General features: G+C 45.3%; 1 protein-coding gene across 2 annotated transcripts; it reads left to right on the plus strand.

The window, feature by feature from the left end:
* Positions 1-499: 499 nt before the first annotated feature.
* LOC132832711 (zinc-binding protein A33-like) lies at positions 500-7,571 on the plus strand. 2 transcript variants are annotated; one of them, XM_060850812.1, is made up of 6 exons: positions 500-915; positions 1,112-1,207; positions 1,297-1,530; positions 2,145-2,167; positions 3,682-3,800; positions 5,911-7,571. In XM_060850812.1, the coding sequence occupies exons 1-6, from the start codon at positions 505-507 to the stop codon at positions 6,459-6,461; spliced, it is 1,434 nt and encodes a 477-aa protein (XP_060706795.1). In that variant the 5' UTR covers positions 500-504; the 3' UTR covers positions 6,462-7,571. The 2 variants fall into 2 exon arrangements, with proteins under 2 accessions (XP_060706795.1, XP_060706796.1); XM_060850813.1 differs by lacking the exon at positions 3,682-3,800 and having other exon boundaries at positions 5,911-6,032.
* Positions 7,572-10,954: the final 3,383 nt, after the last annotated feature.

Here is a 10,954-nt window from a genome sequence, read left to right on the forward strand (position 1 = left end):
GCAAACGTCTTGATCATGCCTGCCTACGTTTACGTTCAAATTTTTACTGTCCAGCACACACAAAAAAAAACAGTTATCCAGTCCCAACCTTGCAAATCCCCCGCCAGTCACAAAAGAAAACACAGAACAACGGTTGCCAATTGTTTTCTAATGAGCTGATGTATTGTCCAAATTGCTACAGGACCAACTGTGCCTATTATCCAAAATAACTGTCTGACATTTCAGGATTTTGTGCTCGGGACTAGCGCAGCAAGGGCAATTTTCGCTTTTTCATCAAAAGCGTACTAGACTACAGAGAGTTCAAACCGGAGGAAAATGCGACATCATCTCGATCGCCGCGCCTCTCCACTTCGTCCTCCTCCTCTCTTTCCCTCTCTAGTTTACAATAATTGTTCAGAAACGGTTGCGGTGGAATTTGGGAGGAACCGGGGAACGGAATGTATACAGCGGCACTGCAACAGCCACAGTCAAACTTGGTTGAATCAGGAAGTGCTGAGAGTGATCATGGCTTCCAAACAGCAGCTCCAGAGTTGGACCGAGGAGGCAATTTGTCCCATTTGTCTGGGTTTCTTCACCGATCCGGTTACACTGGATTGTGGACACAACTTCTGCCGCTCCTGTATCACCCAGAGTTGGGAAAAGAAGGAGATAAACTCCTGCCCGCAATGTAGAGAGGAGTTTCCGGAAAGAAACCTCAGGGTAAATCGGGCCTTAGCGAATCTGGCCGAGGAGGCTCGAAAATTAAAGCTGGATCCGAAAGAGAAGGAAAGTAAACCTCACTGTGAGGTACATCAGGAAGATCTGAAGCTGTTTTGTGAGACTGACAAGAAATTAATCTGTGTGATTTGTCGAGATTCGCGGGAACACAGAGAGCACCGCTTCATCCCGGTTAAAGAGGCTGTTGAAGTCTACAAGGTAAAAGGAGAAAAATTTTATGAATATTTTGTTTTATTAAGCTGTTAAGAGATGGTATCACACACCTCTGGTGCAGGTGGGATTTGAACCCCGGTCTCGTGCTTAAAGCTCTATGGAAATAATTTATCAAGTTAGAGTTTTATTGTGTTTTTGTGGTCTAAAGCTTTAATTCTGTGTTTTAATCTCCCAATTTCAGGATCAACTGAAACTTTCCTTAGATGCTCTCACGAAGAAGAAATCGGCGGTTTTAGAAATGGAACGGAAACAGAAACAGAAGATTTCTGAAACTAAAGTAATCTCTCCTTGTACAGGTTTTCCGGAATCTCGTTTTGTTCCCTTTATCGCGACACATTTATGATGTTTCGCATTTCATTTTGGTAGGAACTGGCGAGCAGTCTGCAGACCCACATCACATCCGAGTTCACTAAAATGCACCAGATTCTCACTGAGAAAGAGCAGCGTTTACTCGGAGATCTCAGGGAAGAAGAGGAGAGGATTGTAGAACCAATGGAGAAAAACCTTCGAGAGATTCAGGAGAATTTAAATTCCATTGAGGAGAATCTCTCAAAGTTGCAGAAACAGATGGAGCAAGCAGATGAGCTGGTAATTACGAAGGTAAGCGAATATATATTGTTCAGTGAATCTTTACCCGGTTGCAAAATGCCTGTTAAATTAATACTGCATTTAATCAAGCTGAATTTGTACCTGTTTTTCGACGGTTCTCCTGCTGTCACTGAACTAACCTCTCCAACACTATCTCGGGAACACCTTGCTATTAGACCTTGTGATCTAATTACTTGTGGTGAATCATTTTCTTGTTGGGTAAGTGTGATTTCCCCCTTGAATCCACACTGTCATTCTGGCACACGCACATGCAGGAAACTACGTGGGCGTGTCACGCACGTTGATTCTGACAATTGCTGTTGGATTTTTCTTAACCTCCAGCGTGTCAGTCAGCACATCACGATTTGTTGTTAAAAGAACATTGACTACGTTTGATTCCAGTTATGTTGACGGTTTGTTACTTTACATTACAGATCGCCAGTACTTGGCTCCTTTAGAATTGAGGCATTTGGTTTACTTTGACATTCCGCGGTGTTAGCTCCAAATCCACCACTTTACCCTTCCGTGTCAAATCATACCTGCCCGGTGTCTGCACATTTCAGCTGTCTATCTCCTCTTCAAATCTGTTGCTGTCATCCTCATTATTTGTAATTTATTTATTTTAGGGGAAAGCGTGCCTGGAGAAAAGGTAGGACAGGGATTTTACTGAAGTCTTGCAAGGTTTGTTTAAAAAAAATCTTAGGATTGTGTTGTTATGATTATTAACGATTTCATTCCTGTGCACAGACACAAAATTATATTTTAAAATGATTATTAATTAGCAGATAATGTCTCCACTTATCTTACTGCAATAGTACGTTTTAATATAGTGACTCATAACTGCGCTCTATTTTTAAATTAAATTACAAGACGACATAGATTCAGACACCAGAGAAGAGACCTTTCAGCCCATCGAGTCTGCATCAACCTAGCTACACTAGTCCCACTTTCCAGCCTTGAAGCTATGATATTGCAAATACTCATCCAAGCACTTTATAAAAGATGCAAAGGCTCTTACCTTAACAACACCACGGCAGTGCATTCCAGGTTCTTCCACCCTCTAAGTAAAAAACATCCTCAAACCCTGCCCTTCACTTTTACAAAGTGCCTACTCGTTATTTGACATTCAAATAAGGGAAACAGCTGCTCCTATCAACCCAGTCCCTGACGCTCTTCATTTTATGCGCCCCTATCAGCGTCAGTGTCACCAGCCGCTCCGCCCCCACCTCCACCCCCACCCCCACCCCACAATACACACACACACACACACACACACAGCCTGATGTGTAAATAATACTCTGATCTTCCAATGTCTTGTGTGGCTATGGCTTTGAGATTGACCCTGAGGGAGCCACACGGCTCATCTTTGCAAAGTTTGAACTTATACGACACCTAATGACCGTGAGAAAGCCCCATGTCCCGAAGCAGAACGGAGTTCTGTGTTTAACCTAGTTTGCTCTGTCCAAAAAACTGCAACCATTCATATAGCGCCCTCAATGCATTTAAACATACAAATGCTCTGCAATCGAACATTAGAACTCAGAAAACAAAAATTGCGACCAAGCCACAAAAGAAGATACTAACACATATGACGAGATCAGGTTTGTGGACAATCTTGAAGGTGGAACGAGAGGTAGAGAAGCTCAGGATTTAACGAGAGATTTTCAGAGTTTAAGGACTCGACAATTTCAGGCACATTCGCCAGTAGCGAAGAGGCTGCAATCAGAGGTGTGCAAGAGACCAAAAGTAGAGCAGGTCAAGATACCCAGAGAGTTGTGTGCCTGTCTATTGCACAATTCGATGGTAAGTAAATATCCAATGTTTAGATGTTTACGCACTTCATATTTTCAGTCTTCTTCTTTGAATTTCAAGTTTTGCGTATAAAATACTGTCTCAAGCGTATAGGCTTATATGCTTATCTTCTCTTGGGGTGTCATAGCAACAGCCTATGAAACATTTTCTTGACCTAGGAGTTCTAATTCCCTGCCCTTGCATTGCCAGGTTATCTTTCACTCAGTTATAGAAAGACTAACATTTCATTTTCTGTCATATTCACTCTAACGCAACAAATGCTGCAAGTTGGGAGTATTTGTACAATTTAGAGAATTCCTTGAATTTTCTAACCTTAACGTATTTATCACATCAACTGTTTACTATTTACAGGGTTAGCGAGGATATCCAATTACTCTCAATTGCTGATGCAACTGCCTTGTCTATTGAAAAGTTCAAAGGGCCTTTACAGTATACAGTGTGGAGAGATATGATTGCCTCTATTGACCCCGGTAAAATTCCTTTAATTTTTTTTTCTGATTATAAATATATTTGTAAAGTCATCAAATGGTCTCTAAAACCCCAGATTAAATACACCAGGAATCCCAGGAATATCTTTATTTGCATAATTTTCTTTAGGTGGGAACGACTGGATAAGTGGCAGAAACCATTATCACAGTAGTGAAGGGATCTGGATGACTAGAGCAATAAAGCACAGCTGTCAGGACATGATAACAAATTTATGCAGACTAGTCTGACATAACCTTAAATCCTGGGGGATATTCTGTCGTTATGAGAATTCCATTTAGGCAATGGAAATATTGTCTTCACAGGCAATCAATCAGACTCTTTAGACAACAGGTGTGGCTTCAGATACTATGGCTCTATCCCTGAATCGTGGAGAGATGTAGTGAATAATTGAAACGTTCACATTTCGCAATAGAATCAAAGATTGGACATTCTAATATTTATTACTTTAACGTGTCTAGGAGAAAACAGACGCGAAGTCAAACAAAGAAACTTTGGAGGTGTTGGGAGACGAATGAAGGTGGTGAAACGGGGGGGGAAACACCTTAGATTGAGGGAGGTTGATTTTCTGCTTGACCTATGAATTCAGTCAAAGGATCGAATCTTTCTGAAGGAATTGTCAGTCAGTCTTCCACCACTTTGCTGCTTGGGACCATGCTCTGTGGTAATGAATGGTGGTTGAATTTAGGAAATCATTCACTGCTCAGCAGGACTGGGGAGTGAGCAGATGGAGGTGGCTTGGGAGAGATTCTGGTAGTCCCATCAATACTGAGTAGACGTGAGGTAGAATGGTGAGAAGTGCTTGGGAAAAGCAAAAACAAGTCAAGCAGTAGTTGGAAAAAATATAGTCTCTTGACCACAGAATTGTGAAAACAGAGAAGATGCCTTCATTGCTAAATAATGCTCTTGGTGCCTATAATGTGACACTGTGGGCTTCAAAGTCAATGGTTCTTTGAGATCGAGTCACTGATCTAATTCAGGAAATGAGACAATCAATTTTCCAACACTAAGTCATGGAAACAATATTGTGATCATGATTAAAGAATATTTTTGACGATGATATTTGTGATATAGTTTTGATCAGGGCACCTAGAATTTGAAATACCTGCAGTATTTCTGATGGGTTCTCTTTATAAGCACTGTGCACACACAACATACCAAGGTTCCCCACATTTACTGCAGGAAAGAGATGTCTATTTTTGCAGCAGCGACACAATTTACAAACAGGTCATTGGCCAAGTCCGATTGTGATCTTGTAATTGCTCTGGTTACAATATAAATCTGAAGACTGATGAGTTGGAAATCTCTCCCAACCATTTTATCCAGCACTATGGAGAGTAAGGGAGACTTAGTGTTCCTTCAAGATGTCAGGAACTGCTAGGAGAATTTGATTATGAATTGGCAACAAAATATAAAATGTAACCCCCAAAGTTATTGAAATGGTTGTGCTTGGAGAGATTGTGATTGTGAGAGCAGTGGGGAGAAGAGGTGGAATTTGGACCCCTCTCTCGCTCATCATTTAATTTAATCTTTATTGGAATGTGCTTTTGAAAATGAGAAGATGGCTCGCTTTCTTGAACAGTTGCAATCTTTTTTATTTCATTCATTCGTGGTATGCGTGTGTCTCCAGCTGACCCAGCACTATTGCCATCCCTAATTTGTGTGTTTCTGTTTGCTGCAGTCCATTTGGTCGATGTAAATGCAAAATGCTGTTAGAGAGGGGTTCCCAGGATCTTGACCCAGCAATGAACGGCAAATACCAATATTCCACCTCTGACACTCTCCATCAACCTTCTGTTGTCTCCTCTTCCCAGTATATTTTTGTCAAACATCCCATTGCATTTTGTTACTTCACTTTCCCTTGCATCTCTTTCCCCTGCTTTTCTGCGCTCCCCCCACACATAATCTCAGTTAACCTTCTGCTTGCCACTCCTTCAGCACTCATCTCCAGCTCTGTACCTCCACCCTCCCTGTGTTCTCTCGGGCCTCTGCCTCTATCGTCACTCTTCCACAGTTCTCCATTGCCTTTCTCTCTTTGATCTCCCCCACACTCTAATTCAGTGATATGTTGGTTTTTTTTACTTTTCCTCCCAGCTCCAGCCTCCCTGACTCTGGATCCAAACACAGCGAGTCCCTGGCTCATCGTGTCTGAGGACCGGACCAGTGTAAGCGTGGGGGATAAGCTGCAGACACGCTCTGACTCCCAAGAGAATATTGATCACTGGCTCAGTGTCCTGGCATCGGAAGGATTCACATCAGGGAGATATTACTGGGAGGTGGGAGTGAGCAACAAGAGTCGGTGGATTGTGGGTGTGGTCCCAGAATCTATGGACCGGACAGAGACTAACGACCCAAAACTGGAGACCCAATACTGGATTGTGGGACTTGCCTCTGGAAGAGGTTACTTTGCTGCCACATCCAGCTCTGATATCACCCTTACCCCGAACATAGAACCCCAGAAGGTCGGGATTTTCCTGGACTATGAGGGTGGACAGGTGTCATTTTACAATGCAGACAACATGTCCCATCTCCACACCTTCACCCACATTTTCACTGAGAGGATTGTTCCCATCTTCTATCCGGAACTGAATGACCATGGTAAAAATTCCACCCCGCTGACCATCTGCGGGACTAAAAGGCCCTGACAGATCCATCTTATAGTTTCACCCCGTCTCCCTGCCTCCTGACAGTTGTCAAACAGGTGGTTGTCAGTTAACATTCCGGGAATAAACCCTGTACCGGAACTGGGAACTGAAAGATCATCAAGGAGCTCTGCGGGGCTGGGGGAAAGAAGGAGGGGGGAGAGAGGAAACAAATAAAAGCTCAATTGTAGAGAGGGACTGACTGGGTAGAATGAGCTGTGAGCTGCAGGAACCCGGGGACCTTCCTGCCTGTAATGTTGCACCACAGGCGGGAGGTGGCGCTACATGACGGTGTTGGAGATGAATCAGTCAGTGGGTCTCAGACTGGGCTCAGGGGAGTCTTTGCAGGGGGGACACCAAATCATTTCTCTGGAGAGGAGTATTTCCAGAGGATACCCATAATAATATTGCAGGATATGGGGCAAGGGGAGAGAGGAAGAGAGAAAAAAAAATCCCTTTTTTTTACAAATTATCTGGAATTGGTGAAATCTCTGTCTGACCAGCTGTCAATACTTACACTCCGAAAGTTCCAGAAATCTTGCCCTTCTGCAGGATGATGAGGATCCTCGCTGTCATGATTTTGTTGAGCGGCGAGTCTCAGATTTCCTTTCGGGCGATGGAGAGGGGAGGCGGGAGACCCGCTGCTGCTGTGGTACTCGGCTCTTTTCAACCCGGACCAAGTACCGTTAATCATGCCTGTTTCCGTCATTTTTTTTTGGTTTATATTAACCTCTCTTGGGTTTTTTTTCCGTAGTTGTTCTGACCTGCCAGTTTACCGACTACAAATATACACGATGCCGGATATAACATCGTCAAATAACATTGACCAGGGTCGGTTTACCACAGGCCTGTAAATATTGCCCAGAATTGCATTGTCTGGAACGGTCCATTTATTTTGCGCTAAGTTGTATGTTGTGTATTTATGGAAGGATTTTCTTTCATGAAATTGGAGTCTGCCTCTGGAAGTTTAAACATCTACATGTAGTGTGGTTGCTACGAATCTTGCTTTTCACAGTCTATTTAACTTGAGGAATACACCAACTGGATGTATATGTATTAATACAGAATATTAAACATCTTAAAAGCAGCTTACTTGAAACGTTAGAGGAGACACGTTATTACCTACTGTAATTCTTTTTTTCTATTTTATCTCATCATGGGTGAAATAATCCTTAAATCCTTGCTATGCAAGTATCTGTTTTATCAAAAGCATTATTAAAATAAATCACATTTGAAAACATTATCTATTGTTGCAGTTCTTTAACTGTGTATTATACTGGAGGCCAGTGATTGCTAATCCATTTTGAAAAATAAATTCGTCAACAATTAAAAACCTGTGAACCAGTGCAATGGACGCATTTGTGTTAATTCACAAAACAAAGCTCGTAAATAAACCCTACTTCAGAAAATAAGAACGTTGTTTGTTTCATTGGCAAAGTTCTCCAAGTTTGTATCCTTACAGCGCCATTTCCGAATTCTGGTTGAACTAATTGGAGCGATCGTCCCCTGGAGAAAGGATTAACAAGGTAAAAACGCCCTCGACCTCTTCACTTCCAACTGCCGCCGGGACATTAGCCGCCTCAATCTGTCTACCCCCCTCTCCCCCGCCCCCCCCCCACAACCTCTCACCCTCACAGCCAGCAGCCCTCCAATCCCTCTTCTCCAATCCCAACTTCACCATCAAGCCAACAGATAAAGGGGGTGGGGGGTGGGGGTGGGCGCAGTGGTAGTCTGGCGCACTGACCTCTACACCGCTGAAGTCAAACGCCAACTCGAGGACACCTCCTCCTACCACCCCCTCCACCATGACCCCCCACCCCCCCATCACCAAACCATCATCTCCCAGACCATCTAGAACCTCATCACCTCAGGAGATCTCCCACCCACAGCTTCCAACCTCATAGTTCGGGAACCCCGCACTGCCCGGTTCTACCTCCTTCCCAAGATTCACAAGCCTGACCACCCTGGCTGACCCATTGTCTCAGCATGCTCCTGCCCCACTGAACTCATCTCTTCCTACCTCGACACTATCCTACCCTCCTAGTCCAGGAACTCCCCACATACGTTTGAGACACCACCATGACCTCCACCCGATCCAAGACTTCCATTTCCCCGGTCCCCAATGCCTCATCTTCACCATGGATATCCAGTCCCTCCACAACTCCATCCACCATGACCAGGGCCTCCAAGGTCTCCATTTCTTCCTCTCCTGATGTTCCCAACAGTACCCTTCCACCGACACTCTCATTCGTTTGGCCGAACTGGTCCTCACCCTTAACAATTTCTCCTTTGAATCCTCCCACTTCCTCCAGACCAAAGGGGTAGCCATGGGCACCCATATGGGCCCCAGCATGCCTGTCTCTCTGTTGGCTATGTAGAATATCCCACCTTCCATAATTACACCGGCATCACTCCCCACCTCTTCCTCTGCTACATTGATGACTGCATTGGCACCACCTCGTGCTCCCGCGAGGAGGTTGAGCAATTCATCAACTTCACCAACACATTCCACCCTGACCTTAAATTTACCTGGACCATCTCTGATACCTGCCTCCCCTTCCTGGGCCTCTTCATCTCCATTAGTGATGACCAACTTTTCAACGACAATTTTTACAAACCCACTGACCCCCACAGCTACCTGGGTTACACCTCTTCCCACTCTACCTCCTGCAAAAATGCCACCTCGCATTCCCAATTCCTCCGCCTATGCCGTATCTGCTCCCAGGAGGACCAGTTCCACCGCAAAACACACCAAATGGCCTCCTTCTTTTGAGACCACAATTTCCCTTCCCACATGGTTAAAGATGCTCTCCAACGCATCTCATCCACATCCCACACCTCCGCCCTCAGACACCACCCCTCCAACCGTAACAAGGACAGAACCCACCCCCCCCTTCTGTGCTCACCTTCCACCCTACCAGCCTTCACATAAACCAAATCATCCGCCACCTCCAAACGCACCCCACCACCAGGGATATATTCCCCTCCCCACCCCTTTCCACCTTCCGCAAAGACCATTCCCTCCATGACTACCTGTTCAGGTCCACACCACCCCAACAACCCACCCGCCCATCCTGGCACTTTGCCTTGCCACCACAGGAATTGCAAACCTGCGCCCACACCTCCTCCCTCACCTCCATCCAAGGCCCTAAAGGAACCTTCCACATCCATCAAAGTTTTACCTGCACATCCACCAATATCATTTATTGTATCCATTGCTCCCGATGTGGTCTCCTCTACACTGGGGAGACTGGACGCCTCCCAGCAGAGCACTTTAGGGAACATCTCTGGGACACCCCTCACCAATCAACCATACCTTCCTGTGGCCCAACATTTCAACTCCCCCTCCCACTCTGACGAGGACATGGAAGTCCTGGGCATCCTTCACCACTGCTCCCTCACCACCTGACGCCTGGAGGAAGAACGCCTCATCTTCCACCTTGGTACACTTCAACCCCAGGGCATCAATGTGGACTACACCAGTTTCCTCATTTCCCCTTCCCCCACCTCACCCCAGTTCCAAACTTCCAGTTCAGCACTGTCCCCATGACCTGTTCTACCTGCCTATCTTCCTTTCCACTTATCCACTCCACCCTCCTCTCTGACCTATCACCTTCATCCCACCCCCATCCACCCATTGTACTCTTTGCTACCTTCCCCTACCGTCCTCTCACTTATCTCGCCACCCTTCAGGCTCTCTGCCTGTATTCCTGATGAAGGGCTTTTGCCCGAAACGTCGATTTTCCTGCTCCTCGGATGGTGCCTGAACTGCTGTGCTTTTCCAGCACCACTCTAATCCAGAAAGGATTAACACTCCAGTGCGTCCTCTATCGCCACCTCGCGTTGGATTCTGCGATTGATAGCCGGAACGGAACAAGTGACCATCTTTGGGAACGTCCAATTTTGATTTCGCGTTTTTGCTATCCGAAATTGAGCAGCCGTTTCTGTTGCTTGTTCATGTCCAACCCTTGTTCAAGTGTTGCCATTATTTTTTAGGTACATATATTTGACTTGAACGCGGGGGTGTCAGGACCATAATTTCTAAATGTGCAAACAACGGAAGTACTCTGAACTTGGAAAAGAATAGTGATAGCTATTCACTAGTGGCACGTCGGCATCGCTGGCTGGACCAGCATTTATTGCCTGTCTCTAACTGCCCGAGAGGAGGTGGTGGTGAGCTGCCTCTTCAACCTTCTGTAGGTAGATCCACAAGACATTGGGAGGGAGGTTCGGGATTTTGAGCTGGCGACGTTAAACTTAAGGTGATGTAACAGAAACAGGTTTCATAGAGCCCTTTGGATTCCTTTCCTCAGACTTGAGTGCTCATAGCCCGATCTAATTAATTAGAGACACAAAAAAAACTACTGCAGATGCTCGAATCCAAGGTAGACAAGCAAGAGACTGGGAGAACACAGTAAGCCAGGCAGCAACAGGAGGTGGAGCAGTTGACGTTTCGGGCAGAACCCTTCTTAGGGACTTCATGACGGTGGCACGGT

The sequence above is a fragment of the Hemiscyllium ocellatum genome, chromosome 35 (assembly GCF_020745735.1).
Source record: "Hemiscyllium ocellatum isolate sHemOce1 chromosome 35, sHemOce1.pat.X.cur, whole genome shotgun sequence".
Lineage (NCBI taxonomy): Eukaryota > Metazoa > Chordata > Chondrichthyes > Orectolobiformes > Hemiscylliidae > Hemiscyllium > Hemiscyllium ocellatum.

Coding starts and splice junctions, on each gene's coding strand:
- LOC132832711 (XM_060850812.1), top strand. CDS start 505: ATGGCTTCCAAACAGCAGCTCCAGAGTTGGACCGAGGAGGCAATTTGT. Junction 916..1,111: donor AGGCTGTTGAAGTCTACAAG/GTAAAAGGAGAA, acceptor TCCCAATTTCAG/GATCAACTGAAACTTTCCTT. Junction 1,531..2,144: donor ATGAGCTGGTAATTACGAAG/GTAAGCGAATAT, acceptor TATTTATTTTAG/GGGAAAGCGTGCCTGGAGAA.